This window comes from Larus michahellis, chromosome 6 (genome assembly GCF_964199755.1).
Source record: "Larus michahellis chromosome 6, bLarMic1.1, whole genome shotgun sequence".
NCBI lineage: Eukaryota > Metazoa > Chordata > Aves > Charadriiformes > Laridae > Larus > Larus michahellis.
The window spans coordinates 28,591,000-28,614,835 of record NC_133901.1 but is presented as its reverse complement, the minus strand read 5'-3'; the positions used below and the strand labels follow the sequence as shown (position 1 = coordinate 28,614,835).

General features: G+C 43.4%; 1 protein-coding gene across 1 annotated transcript in view; it reads left to right on the top strand.

Moving 5' to 3' along the window:
- Nucleotides 1–716: 716 nt before the first annotated feature.
- The window catches only part of OSTN (osteocrin), a 104,410-nt gene continuing 81,290 nt past the window's right edge, over nucleotides 717–23,836 (top strand). The window contains exon 1 of the mRNA XM_074591248.1: nucleotides 717–876. Coding sequence (XP_074447349.1) covers nucleotides 808–876 — 69 coding nt within the window. The 5' untranslated portion in view covers nucleotides 717–807. The remainder of the gene's footprint in view (nucleotides 877–23,836) is intronic.

Genomic DNA, 23,836 nt, shown 5'->3' with positions numbered 1-23,836 from the left:
CTAATTTACAAGACTGCTTCTGACTGGAAGTTTCTGCAGATACAGGTTCTGGTTGTTCTCCGATCAGTCTTCCTCCTTGAACGCAGGACTAAAAGGCACTTCCCAAATCCAGTCCCCTGCTGTTGAGACATTCTTAAACTTTTCAATCTCCCTCTTAAAACTAATTAGGTTATTTTCCTTATGTTATTCCCACTGTGAGGCTACACCATACTCTGAGCTCTGAGGGCTAGACACTTTCTAGCTTCCAGTCGGAATGTATTCATAGCAGGTATAATCCCTTTTGTCCTCGTGCCAACATCTTGGTTTAGTTTAGACACTTCTCCCTCTGTAGGGTTTAGCCTTGATGTCTTTGCAAAGCGTTGTCACGTATTATCTTTTCCTTTGCTTTTTAGGACAAATAAGGCAGGTTCTTTTACAATCTTCCCCTAACATAAACACCGCGGGAACCCATCTCAGAGAATATTCCAGCTGACATTAACCTGTTTTTCAGATGGATGACCAAAATTACTCAGTCTGCTGTGTAACGCACCAATGTTTTAGAGAAAAGCATCAGCAAATCTTTTATGTCTTTTATCTCTTCCTGGTGCATTTTATGGTAATATGTACCTTTTCCATCACTCTCTCACACCAGTTCCTAGTTTTGAAATAGTTGTCAGCTGGCAATAAATACACCTGTGGACTTCACTTGTAGTAAAATGTGGTTAGTTGAACTGAGTCTTTAGTGCTGTTGGGCTCCAGCTCTCCTGTGCTGATACTGTCTAGTGCTGGGAAGTTTCAAAAGTATTTAGGAGCAAACAAATTAAAAATATGACTTCAGGATGGAGAAGCTGTAATAGACCTTTCTGGGTTTACCTGCGGTTTTTCACAACGAGAGTGGTGAGTCAATACATATAGGCTCTGTCACCTGGGCACAACTCTTGTGGTGGCTTCAGTCGTGTCTTCTGGTTTGAAATGAAGGTACACGGGGCGTTTAGGTATATGTGATTTTGTTTCTGTGTTTTCTGGTATGCACTGTGTGACACTTGTCTCTGATGGATCCCTAAAATGGAATTTGGTGTTACTAGTGCCTAATCGTGTCTGTGTTCAGAAAAGGGTTGTTTTTTTCAAGGAAGCAAGTTGCATTTCAGCAGCAGTATGGAAAAGGATAACGCTTTATAGTGATCGAGAAACTTAATTTGAGTAATGGATATTATCTGGTGGATTTGTATGTGTGTGGTACTATGTAGGCTTAAATTAAATAATGAAAATCCAAATGAATATCTGTCATATTCAGGTAATATTGAATTGCTTTGAAACTATTTGTGGACTTTTAGAAAGTGTCTTAAGGTGCTCAAGGTGCTGAGAATTTATAATCCTTCAGATTTGCAGTTCACCTTCCACGTTTATTCTCTGAGTAGTAACTGTGCAAGGAGCTCATTATCTCCCTATGCAGACATTAAGTTTTTTGATTCTTTATTGGACATGACAAATTTTGAACTGGAAAATCATATTGCAATTACATTTTCTCGTAAAAATGGGATTCCATGGACGTGCGGCTGTGCTTTAGATTTATCTGAAAAAGTCAAAGTTTTTATACGTGACCCTTTTATGTATAGAATATCCTTGCAGATGAAATATGTAAGGAGTATGTTTGAATAATGTGTGTGGCATGTATGTGTACCATGTGTTGTGTGCACAAGTGCTCACCCATCTGTCATCACCCCTGTTCTGTTAACAGCTAATCTTGGTTCTCTCCTGTGACCGTTGTTTCCCAAGGGACGGAAGATCCCTGCTTCGAAGAGAGATCTATTAGGTAAAGCACAGCTAACTACCCAGGAAGATCTAGGACTAGAAGAGACTTCTGGGTTGTGTTGTCCCTTCTCCTGCTTTACCTAGGCTGTCGGTTCATAAGGCTTCGGTGCCAGCCTGCAAATGCATTCTCTTGTGACACTGGTACTGCTTTTTACTACTTGACTATTCAAAATATTACTCTAATGTCTGATCTAAATTTATTCATGGAGATTTGTGGCTCTTGTGCCATTTTGGAACGTTAGCTTTTTCTTTTTCATCCCATGTGCTTGCCATTTTGATGTGCTTGTAAACAGCAATTTATGCTGGTTTTGTGTAATCTTTTTCCTATTTTCTGGGCCACCTGTGAGGCCCTTAACACACCTCTAGTAGATAGACCTCATCTTTCATCAGTGCAGGTGAACACTTTTTTTTCCTGTGGTCCTCTAGATTGCAGTTCATTACACCCCCAGATACAGGAATGGAGGAATCATTTCCTGAAATGGAAAAACTGCTGGTTTTCTGTAGCGCAGACTATGCTTTTATCATTGTGGAGTCTTCTTTTGAATATTTTCATTAATTCTACTGGGTTTATTAATCTTCTGTCTGAAGATGACACTTATTTCTCTGGTTTGGTGTCCCATGGGCATGTTAACTCAGAAAGCGTCCCAGTCCTTATGTATTCCCTGTGTCTTGCCCTTTCCTTTTGAGTGGCTGGAATTGTATCATAAAAAATGAGGTCCTAAAAAGATACCAATCTTGGGTCTGGCTTTTGACAAGCTAATGGGTTCTCCTGAAAACTACAGGTGGGAATCTGTTACTGTTGCCAATCTGATTGGTGTATGGAAGAGAAATATGTTCCGTTCCTGGGTCTGATGTTACACAGTTTTATAACAGCACTTAAATGTGAGGTCTGAAACCTCAGAACATCACCTGCTGACTGTATGGACCCAAGTCAGTCTCTGTATCTTTGTGTTTCAGCTCTCCTGTCGATGAGGAATGGTGTGTCTGATTAGATTTTACAGCTCTCAAATCAGAAATGTACGTATGTAGCCCCTGGCCAAATGAGGCCCTTGTTCTTGGCTGTGACCACTAGGCTTCAGAAGACCAATATTAATTGTGAACAGAAAACTTTTTTTCCCCAAGTTGTGGGGGCTAATTGGATGGGAGTTTTAACATAAACCATGATGTAGTTTTGCAGCCCAAGCCTAATCTTGGTCTGGCATCAGCAGCTCGCTACTTCTGTGTTGATGTTCCTCCATCCAGAGGTAACCACTGTCATGCTGCAGCTAAGTAACATTTTCATCCAGAAGAGTGATTCAGCAGCGTAAACAAATGGTCTGAGGTAGTTCCATGGTTAAATAACACGATAGAAACAGTTTCTCTTGACTATGTTATGAGTGTTGACTGTCACGGTTTGGGGGGAAATTGCTGAGTCTATGAGAGAAAGACCGGTGTGCTGAAAAACCATGTTTTTCTCCATGGTGTTTTCTATTGAAGTCAAACTATTTTGCAGGGAGACCTGCCAGAAAAGTTTAGCTTACGTATTTCATCCAAATTAGGATGAATTTTCATGGGACCAGATGCAGAGCCCCATGTCTAATCGGCCACTGATGTGTGCATCTGCCTGCGTCGTAACCTGGCCTGTGAGCTCCTCCGGTGCAGACCGTGCTGCCAATACCTATGTACTGGGCTTCACCTATTTAATAGTGCTTTTCCTCTTGGCTGGTGCTCAGGAGTTGGCAGTCTGGCTCCTCTCCATCTCTCCTTGGGTGTAGAGCTGGGCACTTTCCATTCTTGGCTGGCAGTTGGGAGGTTTGGCAGAGATCTCTGATCTGAGTAAATATATGTGAGGGCATCTCTTCCTTGCAGAGCTGTATGGCATTGCCTTCTCTAATCAATAATGAAAGAAGAATCCTAGGATGTGTGGAAATGTGTTGGGGGTCAGAAGGTGAAGGATGTTGTTGTCATGAGCTGAGAAAGATGTCAGGTTTTTTTGTGCACGCTATTCAAAGGCTGAGTTAAAACAGTAAGTCACTAGGGAGATATTCTAGTAAAACAGCTCTGTCTGTATACATAAAATTTCCAGCTCCTAGTCCATGCAGGTAGTGTTCGATGAACTGGTGATGAAAAGGAATTAGTTGGCTGGTAATTCATCTAAAAGATTGGCAGAGGATTTTACAGGCTTACACCAGAGCTGGCTGGAGACAATAATCTCTTTTCTCAAAGAATGCTGAGGTCCTGACGCCCAGCTCGTTGGAATGAAACCTGAATGCTTTTTAATTCTCTGTGAGAGATTTTTTTTTCCCTCTTTGGTTTTTGTTTTTAGGAAGGAACAAAATGTTTCATTGTGATTTTGTCAATGATTTTGATATAATGGATTAAAAGAGTAAATGTCTTCCAAATCCCAAAGCCTTTTAAAAAGAAGAATTCCATTCAAAACACATCAGAGCTGTTTTCTCCCCTGAATTTTTGCTGAAATTTAATTTTAAGCAAAAGTTTACACACTTCAATGGCAGTGTAAGTTCCCTTGCAGCAATGATGTGCAGTGGAGAATAACTGCAAACAGAATTTTTTTTTGGTCCAGTTATACTTTATGCTATCCTGGAGGTGAAAGGGGCTGGGGGGGGAGGTTTGCATCCACTTGGCAGCCTCGTGCTGTGCCAAAGCAGTGTAAAAAGGCCTCAGAGTGAATAAGAAACAAGAGAAATCTGTGGGTTTTAACTGCCTCTGGATGAGAGAGCAGGATTCATCGATGCCTTACTGTAATTTTACAATTCCATTGCAAATTGTAATAGTACAACAGAGGAAGAAGGAAGAAGTCAGTACAGGGCAACAGAGCTTCAGAGAGGAGACTTTTTCCTCTTGGCTCAAGGTTCTTGTGTCTTAGTCTCCTAATGTGACTGGAACAGAGACTTAAATGGCAGCTGTTGAGCTGCCCAGAAGCTCCCTTGGGTTCCGTTTCACCTTTTCTCTCTAGTAAGGCAGAAATGAGACCATTTGCCATCCACAGAACTCCCAGTGACTGCTCTGTCATCCATGGCTAGCACTGAAGCTCAGCAGCCTCCTGATATGCACGTTGGGACCCTTGCTGACTCAGGTCAGCATTCATTGACTTCCCTCCTAGAGGTGGAAAGGTGTACTGTTTGAAAAGCAGCAGGTTCATCTGAAGTGAATTAATTTAATCTGGGATGCTACTGTTAGCTGGTGGATGTTGTTTCGTGATGCCTCACGTTTCAAGGGAGTTTGTGTTCGGTGATAGGCCTTTAGACCTCTCTGTAATCTCCAGCGCCCAAGAGATACAAATCTACAAGGAAGACTCTGGGCAAGCACGCCTGGTGCCACAGGCACAAAGGAGCTGTGGCCCTGCGGAATGAAATACTTCACTGGGAAACTGGAAGGCTCTACAGTGCTCGTTTCTGGGTTGGCTGCTGACCTGCAAAGTCTCCTCCAATAATTTGCTCTTATCTCTTTGTTTACCCCAAATATGTGATGAGGAAGATACTACATTAGATGTTCTTACTGAGGAATAGCCCTCTGTACTTGCTGGCCTTTTTATTTTCAAGACTAACACTGATTATAAAATTTATTCTTTCAAAGATGTGGTTTGGTACCATGAATTTGGAGGGATAGCTTATTGCTGAAAACGTTTTAGTTTTCATGCATTCCTGGATGTTGGTGTGTTTTGTAGAAGCATGCAAAGGTGGACACTAGAGGGCTTGCTAGCATCCCTCCGTCTGGTCCCACCAGCGCAGATCAAGACGGCTGTTCAGCAGAGTAAATCAGGGAGCCTTCATTCAGGTTCTTATAATTGCATTTAAGTTTTGAGGGGGTTAACTGAGCGATATAGAGGCATAAGGCTCTGCTCACCCTCCGTCTCAGATGGCACTGTGTTAAGAAAATTCTGATATTCCCAAATACTAAAGCTGGGAGAAAAGCTGGTTTGTTTCTGAGACAGCCTGGGGGCAGCAAGAAATTATCTTCCACTTATTAACTGAGCACAGTTATTCACTAGATTATTTCCCTAAATAAGTCCAGGTCTGTACGGTTTTTTCTTTTTTTTTTTTTTTTTTCTCCCCACTGCTTATATTCTTTCACCAGCGTTCTATAAATCTAAAAGAATTGCTTAATTTTGTCTAGTGACATAAATCTCTGTATTTGCCCTCACTGGAGCAAATCATCTCCACATCATCTGCAAGAGATTTTGAGGTATGTCTGTGGCTAGGAGCACTCCCGAATCCTGAAAAGGTGGTTGTGGAGTTGAGCATTTCCGAGATTGGGCAGTAGCTTCCGAGACTTTTCACAAGAACAGGCTGGACTTGTCATTGCATCTTTTATACAGGCTTCTCTGGGGTTTGCTTGAGCCTCAGTTGCCCCTCAGGGATGTTTTGATTTCCTAGGATCTGTGTGTGCACATACCCAGTAGAGAAATGAAGAGGCAAATGCGAGCAACTCCGTTGCAGAGGAGGAGGTGGCAAAATGCTTCTGCAGTGATGGAGAGTAGGCTGAGAAGAGAGAGGCCTGCGAGCAAGAGCAGCCACTTTCTCCTGCAAAGCAGACTAGAGGGGCCAGGGCAACAGCAGGTTTTCTCAGAGGAGGGAGCAGTTATGGGAGGCAGCAAGAAAGCAGGTGGGATAAGCACAGCAGCCTGGGAAGAATCCTGGAGGGCCAGTACTGGAGAGACGAGGGGCTGGTGTGGAAAGAGCAAAAAAACAAGGGAAAGGAATTCTTATACAGCTGCATCTTCACAGGCTCCATCAGCCCTGGGAGGACAATAGCACTTCCTCCACCTTGCGGCAACAGCCTTTTCAAGTGTGTCTGTAAGCAAAGAAATGTTGCCAACGGGAGCACTGCAAACAGAATTTGTTTCAGTTAAGCCTCCAGGCAGGTGGAGTGATTGCGCTAGCAGTTAACTACAGGCATTTCAGCATGTAGTTGTGGGTGATATTCAGGTTGCCTGAGTAACCGTAGTCCATGGAGGTGCGAGGACCTTAGGATAGGCAGGCTCTGGATTCAGCTGTTGTGAATTGCTTTTCTAGAAGTCTCCAGCACTCTCCATTGCCTGTAGGGAGTCTGGCTTAATACCAGTCAGGGTGACTATTGCCATGTGCTTTCCCAAATCAGGGGGAATATCTAATCTCAGTCTGGTATCAACAAACTGAAAACACAGGAGTGTTTTTAGTGTGGCAGGTCTGGACCATCACTGGATCTATTGTAACTTGCGCTCTTCAATCATGTATATTAAAAAAACCCCAAAACAACCACAGCCCAAAAGAAACCCCAAATGGGTATTTTTTTATAACTGTGTCTTCTGAGGTTCAGAGTGGAGCAGAGATGACCACCGTGTACTCTGCTGGAGATTGAGTTGTTTGCAAGATGTACCCGGTCGCGCCGGTATTTGCTGAAGTAGGCAGCTGAACGCAGTGCGATGTGCAGCACGCTCGCCTGGGGAGGGTGTTTCCAGCCAGCCTGTCTCACCCTGGCGCTGCTGGCTCTTGCTCCGCTTCACCCACTAACCAGGCTGTTACTTAACAATGTGTTTGACTGGTTTAAAAACAATTATATCACTCAGTCCCCCCTTCAGCGTGTAACAAGAAACCTTCCACCACAGCGCTGGGGAATAAGAGGCAGAATGGCTTTGAAAGTTAACATGCTGCCAACAACCAGCCTTGCAGCAAAGGGTTAAGCGGGGACATCCCTGTAGACTGTCACTCACCAGACATTTTTTTTGAGTTGACCTGCTAGGTTTTTTCCCCTCTCCTCCCACCCTTTCCTCTTCTCTTTCTTTCTTTCTCTTTATTCTTTTTCTCGAGTCTCTTTTGATTTCATGCTGGCTTTTTAAATTGAGGATAAAGTTAATTCGCCGCACAATGCGGCAGCTGGAATGAAATACGGCCAGTCGCCCGTGTGGAGGGGAGGGCTCTGTGCTGGCTGGGGGTGGCTCGTTGCATCTCCTAAGGCCACTACGGGCTGTCGCTGATTTATTGATAGTGCCTCTAGCGACAAAGCAAGAAGTTAACTAATTATGAACATATGGTTCAGCTCATGCTTGACTCAGCAGCCACCTTGTTAGCCTGGAGCTGGCTAGGTGTTCAGAAGCAGGAGAAGAGGAAAGTTTTGGGTGGAAGGTGTGGTCCAAAGTCCCACTGACAAGCCAGAGGGGAACTTGATTGATCCTAATCTATTCTTTTTGTTAGGAGGCAGCATGCTGCTGTCAGGAACAGCTTGGTAATAACAGATTTGTGGCCTCTAAGTCCTTGTGGTTATAGCCAGCACGCGACACTCGGTTGGCTCCTTGCACGCTCTGTACTTAATTGGTCTCAATGGTGGGGTCTGAAATGAGACGGTAGTTCAAGGTGCAACACATGCTATACCTGAAATTGCAGCCTGTGAGCTGCCGCACAGATGTCGGCTTTTCACCAGTGGGCTTACCACTGGGGATCCGGAACGTCCCTACAGAAAGGGACAAGGGATGTCTGAGAGGACCCCGCAGATTTTCAGTGCTTAATATGGAATTAATTAGAGGAAAATTTAGAGAGTGAGTGTGACTGGTAGAGGAACAAGGAGAGAGACACAGAGAACTTGTTAGGAAGTTCATCAAGGTGGATTGCAATTCTGTCTGCATTGAGTGGTCAGCATGTGTAGTCTGGACGCGGGAGAGTATTTAATGGGAATTGATACCAGCTAAAGGGGGGAGGAGGGTGTCTCTTTCTGTCCATCTGTTGGTCTTTCATAAGGGAATTGGGCTATGCCACAGGATTCAAAACAGTGTAGTTAGAGGCTATTTGTTTTTTTTCATGGGCATACATCGTCTCCAGGAAGAGTGGCTTATTGCTGTCTAACTTTTAAAACAATTTTAGGGTTCTTACAGTTTGCTTAAGTGGAAATGCTGAGCATGGAAAGATGGCAATTTTAATAATAGGCAGCAGAAAGAACTCCAAGGATGACTGATTTGACGCAGCCAACAAACAGGTTATTTTATGACTATCTAGACAAAGCAAAAGTGGTCAGAGAAGGCTATTTGTATACTGGGATGCAATTGTAGGGCCACTGTCAGCAGGTTGAGAGAGATGGTTAGTGACCTCTACTAGGCACTGGTGAAGTACTACATCTAGTTTTAGTCTTCGCAGCGCAAGGAAGATGTTGACAAACTGGAGAATCTAGCAAGAGGGCAACTAAGCTGGTCAGGAGGCTGGAGCACATGGGTGCGAGGGAGCTGGGTTTGCTCAGCTTGGAGCAGAGGGCTAAGGGAGTCTGATGGCAATTTTCCACTGCTGTGGGGGAGTATAGAGAAGGCAGAGGCCAATTCTTTTCAGACATGCACAGTGAAAGGACAAGGAGTAGTCAAAAGCTGGGATGAGTTATATTCCAACTAGGTATGAGGGACAGAATAAAACTCAAACATGATAAGCTAGAGAGGGGGTGGAATCGCCCTTCCTGGAGGTTTTCATAACTTGCCTGGGCCAGGTCCTGGGCAGCATGATCTAAATTTGAAAAGGACCCTTAGTTTTTCTATGGCCAGGCTGCAGCTGGAGCACAGCCCAGGGCCTGGGACAGAGTGACGTGGCTCACGTTCTGTCATGCACCGCTGTGCTGGCTAGCTCTCTGCTCCGATGTCGTACCACGATGCACACAGCAATTATCATTGTCATTCCTATAAAGTAATGAGGTAGAACGGTTAATTAGTGGGTAGAGTAAACCTGTACACAACAGTTTGGAATAAAATTCAAATATAAGCAATAGCTTTTCTTAGCGGAGGCTGTGCTTTAAGCTGCGGTTAGCTGGTCAGAGCAGGAACGACTTTTGGGGCTAAGTAAATACCTGTCCCTCTGCTGTTTCTTATCACCTCCTGTGAGAGGATGCTGCAGCTGAGCTGGGGACCAGAATGTGAAAGGCCCCTGTGAGATCTCATGCCGCTGCTGAAGGTGGTTGGAGCTGACCTGGCTGACTGCACTGCTGCAGGCTGGAAGCACTCATGTAACCTGTGCTTACAGTTCATGATATAGACGTGTTAATCTATAGTTGACAGTCATCTAGAGGAGCTGGAGGAATAAATTCTCAGGATATTGAAGTTGCTTGTACAGTGAATTTCTGACCAAAGCCTTGCTTTGTGTTTGCCTTCTCTGTCTGAAAGCTTTGCCTGCTTTTGTAACCAAATAGGAATGCTTATTTCTCATTGAGATACGTATGTCAGCATCTCTGTTGTGATATATATGTTAGACAAAGAACCGAGACTAAATGTTCAGGCTTAAATTCTCAATAAATTCTCACTTGTATCACTCTAATCGTCTGAAGGAAGCAGCACTTAAACCCAGCATAACACATTATTGGCGTGTCTGCGTGGTGCAAAGCAGCTTTCGAGGCAATAAAAACTGGGATTTGGTGCGTCCCTGTTTCTCTCAGGATCAGTCCCCTCTCTGTGTTTTACCCAGGAAAGCAGCAAAGAACAGTGGAAACCTTCTCAAGGCAGTGTCAGCATTCCTCACTGCAAAAAACAGCCGCTGCTTTGGTTTGTAGCAAGTGCAGGTTATCTCAAAAGATGAGACCATGTTCATGAAAATCCAAAGGAATTGGGCTCAGGTTTGAAAGGTTTGGATCAGTCAGTGATTTTGTACCTAACTCAGAAAGGGCTCTGAGGGTGAAGATTAGGATTTAGATCACAACCCAAAAATCCTGTAAATAGTCAGGAACATGCGAATTTGAAGTCCGATTTCAGACTTGCTGCCAGGGAGATGTCCCAGCTGCCAAGTTAGGAGGAGATTTTTCTGACTTTCGTTTGAAGTTGTTACTCCAGGGCAGGCCTGTATCTGAGTGGGAACAGTGATTTGGTTTAGCTGGTGCCAAATGGAAATTGAGTAGCAGTGATCATAGTTTTCTGGGCACCTTATTTCCTCTGATGTTGGTCAAAAGGGAAAAAAAATCTAAGCAGAACTCCTAGTGCCAACAAATGGGACCAGCACATACATATCAAAGGTAGAGATGCTCTGTAGTCAGTCCCTTCAAAGTGAAAACCTGTGTTCTCTGCAAGTAACACCGTGTTTCTGCTCGATCGTGTGGGGGCCTTGAAGCTTCTTTGCTATGTGAGCAAATAAAATGACTTGTCTCCTGGTGCAGATGTTGCACAAACGTTGCTACACCTGTAATTTTACACTCAAAGACCTATTTCTTTGAGAGCGCTTTACATCACTGTGGACAAACTCTTTAGGTGCATTCCCACTCAGAATTCAACAGTATTTCCCCATCTGCTAATTTCCTTTGGCTTCCCAGCTGAAACCCAGATCCGTGTCACAACGCTCTTATTTCGATACCAATTGCTGCTCCCTTTCCCGCCAAATATAGCCATTAGGGTGACTTGCATCCTGCTGCAAGCAATATGTCCGATCTTTACCCTACAGAGGTATTGTTTAAAGGGCTCTGAAGATTTTGAACAAACTGGCCTGGCAGGGGGACTTTCAACTTCCCCTCCCTTATGGGCGCAACAGCCTGTGTTTGTAAACAGAGCCTTAGAGGAGTAGTGGGAGCCACTAGAGGACTGTCAGCTAGTTAATTGGATGTCAGCTCCCTGCTGGGGATGGAGGCTAATGAGTCATCCTGCATAAAGGGAATGGCCCTGAGAGAAAGGCAAAGAATTGGACAGCAATAATCACATCTACAGAGGAGCCCAGGGCCCGCCTGTTGGGATGAAGGCAGAGCAGCATTTGGGGACAGAGGGCTTCCCTGTTTGGGTTTTGTTAAATAGAGATTAAGCAGGTTCTGAATTTGTAAAATTGAGATGTTATTGCTGGCGCATGTGCTTAAACATGTGCTCGTATGCCTGGGCAATGGTCTAGTATACAACATATATTCTGGTTGCCTTTGTTTTCTGAAAAATACATAATAATCCTTTAAAAGTAAAGAAATCAAAATGATATGCTAATGGGGCGTTTAATACAATAAATGGCAAAAAGAAACAATAAAAGGAACGTTGCAATCATTACTTCAGGTTAGGAAGTTACTCTTGTCTTGTGAAGAGTCAAAGATTAAGTCCATTTTGCTGAAAACTGTCTTCTAAAATGACGAGGCTTTCATTGAAAACCTAACCTTTTAAAAAATATATGGGTTTTTGTTACCATTTTTTTTGGTAAATTAATTTGGTGTAAATTAATTTGGCATAAATCAATTTTATTTCAAATAACATAATGATTGGCAATATTTATCAGTGTTGTTACATGAATAAATAGCGGGACTTTTATTTACATCTTATTCAAGAGGGAAAACATGAGTGAGAGAGAAAGATTGGATATTGGCATTAACTTGTATAATAAGAGCATATGTTACCATTTAAAACCATTTTGCCAAAGGAAGGAGTAATGAGACAGAAATTGTCCACCACACACGCACACAAAAAGGTAATATAGAGGTTAAAAGAATCATACAAAAGATGGCAGTAAGAAATCCTGGGAAATCATTAGGCCTATCTGCATGCTCTAAAATGATCTGTTCTTTACCTAAACTGTGCTTGGTGGGTGTTTGCCAGCACTTAAAAAAAGAGAAGATTAGAATATTCCTTCCCAATCAATTCCAGTAAACCACTGTTTTTACTGTGGAGATTTTTCTTGATGTTTAACTTAAGCCATGCTTGTAGGAATTTATGTCCATTGCTTCATGTCCTGCACTCCTTGGACACAAAACTAATTCCCTTTTCCCTTTCATCAGCCTCTTCCATAGTTGATACCTTCCTTAAATTTTCTTCAGAGCAAACAACGAATTATTTTCCTTCTCTTTCATGCTATCTAAATCATTTGTCTTTCTAGAATATCCCCACAGAACTTTCTCTAGTTGCTATTTATTATTTCCTGAGCAACCAGGAGAAGGCAGGGAAGGCAAAACAAGACCCGCTCAAAGACAATTTGTTAGCCAGGAGAACGTTGTAGGCAGGAGCTACTGCTCATTGGAGCATCGGAGAAGTGGAGATGGTGCTGGATACAGCCAAGCCGCAATTGTCATCCTTAAAGCTTCAACACTTTCAGTCCTCTGTGGCCCACCCTCGTCTTGTCCTCTGTAGCCCATAAGTAGTGTGCACCCTGATCCTATTATAACTCATGGCAGTAGCACCAGGAAGACCTGTATGCCTCAGTGCTCTTAAGTCATTCAAAAATGGCAATTCATACGGGCTGACAGCCAGCTGAGTAAATGAGGTGTTGGCTTCTCTCCAGATTTATGCAACGTGCTGGATTTTATCAGTGCTGCTCTGAGGTTTTCAGTATAGGCAAAAAAGCAAATAGGCAAAGTGGCGTTTCCCTTGATCTACAGTCCTCTCTAGATATGGTCCAAGACTGTTCTGAAACAGTTGAGGAAATACTTCGTCTAGTTTCTGGAATTGCTGAAGTATTGCATAGTGGCCTGGAACTACGGGACTTCATGGGTAGAGAAACTCTGTTTTGAAGGCTGTAGGTGACTCGGTGGCTGTGCCAATCATTGGAGCTCCTGTTTGCCCTGGACTACTGTTTATGCCTTTTAGCAAAGTGGTTGCTTTAGAGATAAAGTTTTCTAATGAACGCGTATGTACAAGAAAAAAGACAGCTTGCAGAGAGCTGGAGAGATAGTGCAGTTCCAGGTACCCAAGGGAGGATGAAGCACTGTGTCACCTCCTTCCAGAGCAAGAGAGTCACGTTAGCTGGATGGCGCAGTGTATTTACCTGGCTGCTGCTCGTGTTAGATCTGATCCGTGGAGCAAAATCGAAAGGCTGTCAATCCTGCACCAAATTAAAACAGAATCATGAGAATTAACATGCTTTATAAATGCGGGTTAAGCACACTATAAGCACACTGTAATTACAGTCTGGCATAGTGCAATCCAGTAGCACTGAGTTTAGGAATTAAGTTGAATATACAATTAATAGGAGCTTATATTAAAGGCATTAGTAGAGTTACAAAAGCTTTGTAACAACAGTGTGTGACCCAGCCTTGGACACAGACAATGGGGTTTTGTGTGCTATAATTAGCACGCACAAAACCTCCCCATTAACTCGACAGTTTTCCATTTGTTCTTTAAATAATTGAGCAGTGCAAAGCACTCTCCCCATCAGAGATGGGAGCTGTGCAGTCAGCACGGAGGTGTCAGGGATCTTAACCTTGTCTCCCTTTGGGCAACTTGGGCAGTGCCAGCTCAGTGTCAGTGCTCAGCTGAGATACCTGACAAAACCATTTACCTACGAGGTCAAACTCTGCCCCCACACTGCCTCTGCACGCCTGAGTGACACCAGGACTGGCACACAGAGTTGCAACCAGCCCTCTGAAAAGCTGCACCTCCTTTTTCTCCTCCTTGCTCACCTGAAAGAAGTGGATCTCAGTGCAGAGAAATGTTTTGACCTGTTGCAGGAGCTGAGAGTTAAAGGAGAGGAGCAAATGCAGCAGAAGGGAAGGAATTTTTCTCATACGTGAGCTAAAGTATAAGAAATCGTGCATTGAACTGAAGACCAATATGTCAGTATTTGTGATCTGTGAGCGCTGGCATCTTCGAGATCGCTCTGCAGGTCTAGGGCAGAGCTGGAGAAGGATTGTACAAATTAAAGGTAACAAACTGCAGAGGTTGTGTGAAGGCACAGATCTATGTAGGACATCTGAACCTGAAGAAGGGGAGAAAAGTAGAACTTGGGGACTAATGGAAAGCCCTTTGGGGGCAAAGAATGTTCAAGAGCAGTTTATTTGCTTTGAGTCCCACATGCAGCTTAAAATTCAGATGACACTTAACACGTGGTCTTTTGAGGGCAAATTATCTATGTGACTAAGGTGGAGTCTGATGGTTAATGATGGGGAAAAAGATTCGTGTTCACCTGCAGTTCAGACATTGTGTAGCAGTGCTAATTAGCTACTGCCATACTCTACTCATGAGACTTGCATCACTAGTGCCGCTGGGCACTAGTCTTTGGGACAGGGCTGGCAGCGCGCACAGCCCTGTGGCAGCCAAGGACGTGGCAGTGCCCTGTAGTTGGTAGAGTTTAAGGGATACAGACCTCAGGTCTGCTCTCTTCCTCCACTAAAGGCTGATTTCTCCTCTTGCATTTCACTAGGATACCTGTGATAAGATTCTTTCCTACGAAGCAGAACTGCCCCTCTTAAGAAAGGAGAGATGGCTGAGATGCAGTAAAATGCCTGACAGGGTCTTTCTGTACTAGGACAAGCATTTCTGAAACTTGGTAGCCAGATACAGAGATCATCCAGAGAGTAGGACGTAGTACTGGCCAGCTACTGACTCTTTATTCCCATTTGCTGGAAGTAAAATACAGTCAATTTCTATCTGCAGGTCTCTCACGGGAAAAACTCTTTTGAGATTATTTCACACTTAGGTTGATACGTTTTTTCCATTAAGATTTGGCTTACGCCTAATGCCCCTCCAAAGCCCATATGTATTCTCAAGGGAAGGTCTTCTCTGTCCCCTTTTGCTGTCATTGTGCAATTTTGGGGATAGGCATTAATCACAATGAATCTTATCTCTGCCAAAAATTCCCCACTGCCTGACATTGTGTGTGGACCCGAACAGCGTTGTGCTCACCTGAGACAGAAGTATCTGTTTTCGGCATCAGGTACCTCCTAGATAAGGTGATGCTATGTTTCCTATTTTAAAGAGCATCCTTCTTTTGCACCCAGGTTTCAAAATTTTCCTGCTTGCAGAAAAATTCTGTATATCCAAGTGGCTGCACACAAGATCAGAATCACTGGATGACAATAATTCCTTGTTGCTTCCTTTCTTTCCTATTAACTATGCAGTCTGTGCCGGAAGTTTTTATAAAGCACACATTACTAGCGGCTCTGGCTTTCCTGTAGGGCGCTAATATGTAATACAAATGACATCTGTCATGTTTGATTTGTTCTGGTGCTTAAGTTCGGGGAAGAATAGCTCTCACTTGCGATGGGAAGTTTTGAGTGTCTCCCTCTGCGTTGAACTGTCTTGCAATTTGTTATGGTCACTAAAGAGGGCTGTTCTTTGCTGAGGCTGAAATAGAAGTCCTACTAATGCACTAATTGCTGGTACTAAACGCAAAGGCAGCACTTCTAGAAGTTCCTGAGCTGCAAATTCCTCACAGCTAGGAAATTATATGGCTGAAGTATCGCCCTGCTCTTGCGTTCTTTCCTGGGCATCCTCTACCGGCTGCAGAAGACAACAGGTTTTAGAGCTAAATGGTCCATTGGTGCTGTTGTATCTACATATTCATAAAGATTGATTAACTTTCACCCCCTTCTCCTCAAAATAAGCACAGATTATCCAGCTGTGTGGTGTCATCTTGCTTAATTTGTCCAATGTTTGACACTTCCCATCCTAAAGGTGGTGGTAGCTGGAGGGTTGGTGTGATCTGGGGTTTTCCCAGCAATGAGTTAGGAAAGGTGACTAAAATAAAATGTTCTGGCCTAGACAATTGGTCACAGTCTTATTGTTATCTTGAATGGGGAAAAAACATAAAACATCAAAATTCTAATGGAGTGACATTTTCAAAATCTAATTTCAAAAAATTAGAAAATGTAATTAGACTTGCTTCTTGATTTGGTCCACCCTACAGATCAGCTCCAGGGTGTCTTAGGTTGTGTCCCTATCTGCCGCCTGGTTCTTGGCTATCTGTCACTTGTTACTCCCTGCCCAGTGTCACAGTCTACTGGGGCTCCAAAGGCTCTTTCCTGTGCTGTGCTTATCACCTGGGGCTTGTTTCCTCGTTATTTTTTCCCTTGAAAAAAAATTCTTTCGTTACCTGAGCCTCTTAGTTTCTGCTGTTCTACCTTCTGTTCTTCGGTGTTGGCATAATTAATAATTTTATAAAGCAATTTGGCAGATGGTTTGCATGAAGCATAAGCAAATAAATTATTCTTGTTTTGCTTAGAATTGTAGGGGAGAGCAATGTTTGTCTACGTATACTCTGATGGGCGCGTACTTTTTATTTGAACGGTCTATGTTTTAAATATATATATGGACACATGCGTGCATATACCCGTGCTGTTTTATCACACACTTGTGTGCACTCCTGTTGTGTGCCCTGAGTCCAGATAGGTTTCATACACACAATCTGACTGTCTGGTGGTTGCCATTATGCTTCAGAGTATGTTTTCAAAAATAATTTCCTGCCGCATTCCTGACTGTATTTGTAGGCTGAGTTTATCCTCTTCCCTGCTGTTCCATGATCTGCCCCTAGGTTACTAACAACCCCAACAGACAGCCTGGCTCGTGCTACCTGCTGCTTAGATGCAGATTAACTCACTACCAGCCATATGGGCTACCGACTTCACAAATTCCTCTCCTTTTGCTTTCTGCTCTCAGAAAAGTTAATGGACAGTTTGCTGGTAAAGAAAATGTAAAACAAAACCCCAAACCTGGTGACATAATCACCTGGGCTTCACACAACTGGCCCCTCCATCTGCCTTTGCTCTGGGATTTGTGCACATAAAGCAGAATATGGTGCTGTGTGCGAGGCGGGTTCGCATTGGTGACTTTCCCGTATGGCATATGTACTTGTTTACAACACAATGGAATTAGACAAAGGCATTATGCATATATTGCACACACATAACCACGTACAACCTTAAATTCTTAAAAAGATCCCCTAAGGCTTTAATCAGTAGTGACTCTGGTATTGTCATTGGTTGCTTTCTCTGCTGCCGTCTCTGGCCTGGGCACTGGTCCTTGAAAGCTACATCACCTTAAGTGTTATTAGACTGGCAGGCCATGTTTCAAGGTGATTTTCATGGTGAGTTTACAAGATACATGTTTGGGGAAGGGTGTCTGTGAGGCCATAAAAACAGAGATTTTCAGGAGGTTAAGATGCTGTGACGTAAGGAAGGAGAGGGCTAGAAGGAGGTCTGCATTACATTACTAGTGTTGCCTCTCAAGATTTTATCAGAAACCTGAGCTCTAATGCCAAGCGCTGACTTCAGGGTGTCCTTTCTAAATATTATTTACTGTCTGTGTTTCAGAGATGGGGAGCCAGGCTGCTCAGGAATTACTGGGCTGAGTCTCAGAAGCGCTCAGGGCCAGCGTCAGCAAGTGTCGGTGATGTGCTCTGCCCCTCTTGTGGTTATGGATCCTGTCCAGGCTGAGCGCGCATCAGGGATGAGTCCTGATTGACTCTGCTTGGGCTTCTTGCCGTCCGGGGCAGGTGTGGACATCCAAAAGAGATGGTAGCATTAGTCTGTGCTCTCAAAAATGCGGCGTGCTGTCTGAGATGCAGGTGAAATATGCCTTAAGCCACCTCAGGCAATCACGACTCATGAAATATCCTTCTGTCACTGAGGCACTCTTGTATTTAAGACTTCGATTACAGGCACGCTACCTCCGGTCTCTTGTGAATTACAGATTATATCTCCAGTTTGTAGCATGTGTTTATCCACAGTATGTGTGTTCGCGTACAGGTAATCTGATACATATAGATGTGTCAGATTATCATATTTATTACTATTGCTTGGCTACTTGTTTTTGCTAAAAGTTGGGTCCTTAATTTATCCCTAGAGTTAAGATTTACCATGCATCCTAGCTTGCAAGCGTTAGCTTACGTAGTCTTTATGTTCCTTTGCTAAAGGACTGAATGGTTATGAAAACGAGGAGGACTTAAGTTAGCGCGCTGATGTGCAGTGATACAATTTGCGTAACTGCTGTGCAAGTTCCAGCAGTGCTGGGTTTACGGGTGTTTATTTTCCTAAGTACTTCTGGAGTGGTTTGTCCTTTGAATATTTTTGGCAAATAAGAAATTTAAAGCTGTAGGAAGAATCAAGTGAAAAATACAATTTAAACTGTTTAAAATGGAAATAGGTGGGGTTTTTTTTGTTTTTGCAATGTTCTCTGACCTCTGAATAGGGAATATAAATAATTTTACAATCTCTCTGACTTTCTCTTGTGTATTGGACTATAGAAATTCAAATTCTCCTTTTGGACCTCATCCAGCCCTTTGCAGGCTACCATTTTTTGTCATCCCTCCGAAAAGTTAAGTTTTGCTAATGTTTTTGGGTTCTCTGAATTTTTTCAGTCTTTGGGGATGTGGAAAAACAGGGAAAAAAAAAGAATGTTCCCAAAATAAAGAGCATCAAAGTATAGCTTCTCCAATGACAGAATGCAAATTGGCGTAGAATAAAAGAAAACGCAGAGACTAAATTATAGATAGTTCTTATTTTCCAAATGATTGAGGGTTTTTCATCAAAAGACTTCTAGTATTTCTTTTTAGAAACAAAACTCTTTCCAAATATCACAACTTGTGATTACTTTTTGAGCTCTGTTAATGAACATCCAGAAAAGAGGCAGGCATCATGTGTGAGAAATACTAAAGGAAAAAAAAAAAAAGTTGAGAATTTCACCTCAGATGGCGTACTCGACTTGTCTGATGCTTCAGTTCCTGGCCCGAGTTGTAGTTGTTTCTCCAGAAACTAGTAACATAAACATGTGGATTCTGGCTTCAATTTTAATTCAAGGGGATTTAGAAGTGATTTTTGAGAAGTGACGATTGTTCTGAAAGAGTATATCCGTTCTTATAGACTAGATCTTGTAATGTAAGTGCCTTGAAGTCAGAGACAAGTCTGTCTTCTGGTTGTGTGCAAGTTGTTAACAGAGAAATGAGGTTAAAGGAATGAGCTGGTTCCCAGGTAGAATCACTGAGTGGTTCTGCTGGAAGTATTGATGCTGAGTCTTACCTGAATAGAGATGGGTAGAGCTATCCCTCGTTCCTGGGATGCTGGGGAACTAAATATCTGGGGACATCATCCTCCCCACCTGCAGATTCTGTCACCCCTGTATGTCATTCTGTGCAGCTGGATGGACTTACACGTGTGACTGTAGAGAAGGATCCTGACTTTTCTGCCTTTGATCTTAATGATGTAAATCCCTCATTTTCATCTCAAAACTAGATTAAACATTTGTGGTGTTATTTAACACGAGTGGGGCTGTCCTTTGACTTCCCTGTCTTGAGCCGAATGCATCTCACCCCCTTGGGTCTGCACGGCTGTTCTGTCTGGTTGAGGAAGAAGGGCAGAGGCGGACCTGGGGGCAAGATAGGTTGCGAAAGAGGGGATAGAAATGTCTGTCTTTAGTCTTTGGGATATGTGATTTTTTTATTTAGTTCTAAGGTTTGAAATACCTCTTCAGCAAGGAGGGAAACCCAGACAGTGGCCCCAGGGTACCAGCCCATGGTGTGGCTCTGCAGCCAGTGCAGCAGCCCCCAGAGCTGGTGGGAGCAGGTGTGCATCTGGTTACCCCGCGTGAGAGCGGTGTGTGAAGAGAAGGGGCACGTTGCTCTCTGCTGTGTTCTGCCTGGCTTACATGCACTCTTAGATGACTGATGGCGTGGTCAGAGGAGGGGACATGATGTACAGTTGTAAGGTCCTTGCCTCTCTGATAATACACGTTCAGCTTGAGTCCTCTGTCCCATCCTTGGGTAATGAAAATTTCTCAGCAGGATGGTGACTTGGACTGTGGCCCCAGGTCCTTGGGGGTGGGGTGGGGGGGCAGGCAAGGGGGATGGAAGAGATTTTTTTGTATCAGCAAATACCTTGGGAGTGGATGCAGGATATTTAGTGAGCACGTGCAAGCCGCCATGAGAGCAACAGGGAACCAAGGTCTTAATGAAACCCTTTGACAGGAGGGTAAGGCTGGCTGGCGTGGTCACTGGCGCTTAGCTCTGGTGCAGACGCCAGCCAGGCCCTGCTGAAATAATCCTCTTAAGGAAAGAAAGAGTAGAAAGCGTTTCCATCTGCTGCATGTTCTCTTTGGATGCAGCGTTTGCTGTGTCCGAGTCTTCTGTGTTTCTCCCTGTCTTCTCTGTCTGAGGCATGGCAGGAGATCTTAGGAAGGGAGAAGCACTGAAAGTTGTAGCCTTCCTCATTTGGACCTGGATGTAACCATGGATATGGGAAAGAGAGTAATAGAAGTTGGTCTGTCTCCCGTGAATCACTTTGAGTATGGCCTGGCAGTCCCAACAGCCTGCCTTGCTGCCTCTGTTCTTACATCTCTGCTTTATTCCTTCTTTCTTTCTTCTCCAATGCTGATTCACACTGCTTTTCTCTTGATATGGTTGCCTCCTGAAAGATCTCATGTAGAGTCACTCTGCTTTCTACAAGCTGTCTTCTAAAGCTCTGCTGATGGTTTGGTACGTCTTGGGACTAAACAGATGCTGAGATTGATATTCCAGGATACTTCAGTTCTGGTACCAAAATCCCGAATCCTGCCACCTGTGTTTCAATGCAGAGAAGGATGCCCTGATCTGGGTCTGAATTTTGCTGGTGATAATCTGAAACAAATCTTCTGCGCTTTTTTTAAGAAGGAGTTACAAAACCTGATTTCCTACCAAATTTGAAGAGCCTGAGCAGAGCTGCTCTCTGGCCACCATGAAACACAGTCCCGGGGTGGTATTCGGTGCCTCAAGACTTTCAAAGGAATGTGTGATACACAGAACCCACGGGTAAGGGTTTGCCATCTTCAATCTAAAAAGACAGACCTCTGCATCTTCAGAGAAAGAATCAAACGTTCGTACCTTGGTTTTACTTCCACTTCTGATTTTTTTGCTTAATTATTTTTTTAATCTCTTCCTTTTCTATGTTGCGTACAGTCTTTGACACTTACTTTGTGGCATTAAATTAAAAGCTTTTTAGACTAATTGCATCCTTGGTGTACTGTGCGCTTGCCATTCTAGGAGAAGCTGGTCTTAGTCATGTGGGTTTTGGTCTTTGTACTGGCCAGGTCAGGTAGAGGAGCAGCATGTTTATTTCAGTATTAAGCTGTCAGGAGCTTATAGCAATATAGTGTAAGGAAAAAGAAGTTCCTGAACATTATTAAGTCTTTAGTTTGGGATTAGGAGGTTTTAAGACAGATTTAATTAAACAGAGCAGGGACACCTTTATGAACCTGAAGTTGGGGTTAATTCACTCCCCTAATGTGCTCCATTTCTTGATTATGCAGAGATGAAACAAATTCCATGTCCAACCTGGGGAGCCCTGGATGGGAATGTGAAGTTTCATCTCCGGACAGTTCAGCGGCCTGTCAGTGAGGCCATGATTAATAACCATGTCAGGGGACTCTTGGTGATGGAATGAGATGAAATTGAGCCATGTCTGACAGTGAGCCAGCGCCACACAGGGTGCTTTCATGGAGATGGTGGTCCTGGCTGAATGGACCTGATAAAAGAGGCCCTTCAGAGTTGCAGCGAGATGAGGGAAGAGGAGAGTAGGATCCAAAAGTTGTCAGGAGCTCATGATTAATGGAACCAGAGATAGGTGTTTATTTAAATTTGCCTTTGTGCTTGGCATCTCTTGGCCTGTGATGAGCCCCTTTCAGTAAAGTGGTGAAATGGGTCAGATGCAATTAGAGCTTACCCCAACTGCCACCTCCACGGTAACCGAACACAAACAAACCCTTTGCAGAGCTGTCTTGAATTTCTGATGGTTTTTCACTAGATGCTTCCCACTTTTGCTTATTTCTGGACCCCATGGCTCAGTGTTCAAGTGGCACAAGATTTGCAGAAGAGAATGCTGTTTGCATTACACCTGCTAAGCTCTTCCTCTTTAAGCCTCTATTCATACAGACATGGACCTTACATTTGTGAGTTTCATGCCAAATGCATGATAAAAAACTTAAACATGAGAGTGTTTTATCAGGAGAAATGAATGAATGCATCTGGATACTTGGGGATATTGCAATGAATTTTGTGCTTTGTAGAATCATGTTTACAGAGCTTGAAACCCAAAAGGGACCACCTTGCCTTGGACAGCATGTAGCTCTGTCAGTTTTCTTCTTTGTTCTCTCTACACTGAGGTTTTGTATGCGATTAAAACAGCCTCTCCCAAAAAGCACCGTCTTGGGTTTGAGTTACTAGGGGAGGGGGTCGCTGTGTGAGAGACAGTCCCGGTGTTTAAATAACAGCAGCAGTTAAAGTTTTCACCTTCTTTCCATTGTTAGCAGTAGCTTCCAGCTGTTGAATGAAATGTTGTATGTACCTGGAACTGGAAACATGCTCACACGTGGCTGTTGGTCTCATCCCAGTCTTCTTTTTTGGTAGACTGAACCCCAGCCCCCCTGTTTTTACACAGAACACCCTCCTTCTCTGCAAACATCTTTAACGTTAACTTTTTTCCCTTTTGTCCCAAGAGCGCGGGAGGAATTCATGTTGAGTTTCTTGCCTACTGTGTTCTCCAATTCCATCTAAGGACCAGAGTATTGTACTCTCCCTCAATTTTGCCTACGCAGGTAGTAAGATGAATTCTGTTTGAACGGGCCCGGCTCCCAGAGGGGTTTAGACCACTTTCTGATGTTTGTTACTCGGAGAGATCTGTAACATTTCAGTATCAGAGCTTTTATGTTTATTACCAGGTTATTGATAAAAATGCTGAGATGCATTGGGCCAATACTGAGCTCTGCAGGATGCTAGGATATTCTCAAGTAAGTCAGTCCACGTTGCCAGATCTTGAGATGGTGTGTTCTTTGCAAACCCAGCGCTCAGCATTTGAACTGCCTTTTGCCTTCTTATATCTCTTCTAGGCTTATTCCTCTGGTTTCTAGGTTTGAACTTAGTCAAGTTGTACTAGAAGACTGATATTACACAAAAAAAGATGATTCTCAATCCAAATACACTACAAATCACAGAATGTGATGAAATGTGAAGAAATGTTGGGCAAGATGAAGGAAAAGCTGGTTCCCTGTTTTGTAGTTTCAAGCCTGTACCTGAAATGTACATCTATAAGCTCTCTTTTTAAAAAAAAAAAAAGTTTCAAATCCTCTGTGTGAACTGAAAGTAAATGAACATGCAAACCAAGTTTCTGTATCCTTTGCAACTGTTTTCTCATTTCTTTTTCCAAGGATCTCTCTAAACCTGATAGGAGTTCCTGCTGTGGGTAGTAGCAGCTGAACACTGAGTCAAGGATACAGCCAGATTTTCAAAATGTTATTTTAGAAGTACTCTACAGTTAATGCACTATAAGCCTAATAATGATGCTTTCAGTCAGACCACTTTACACACACAGCATTCAGGGAAAATTTTAAGTTGGGGAGGAGTCGGGGTTTGGCTTTGTGCAGTATTCTGAATGCAGCTTGGTACAGACTTGATTTTCTTCTTGGTAGTGTTTTTTTTGT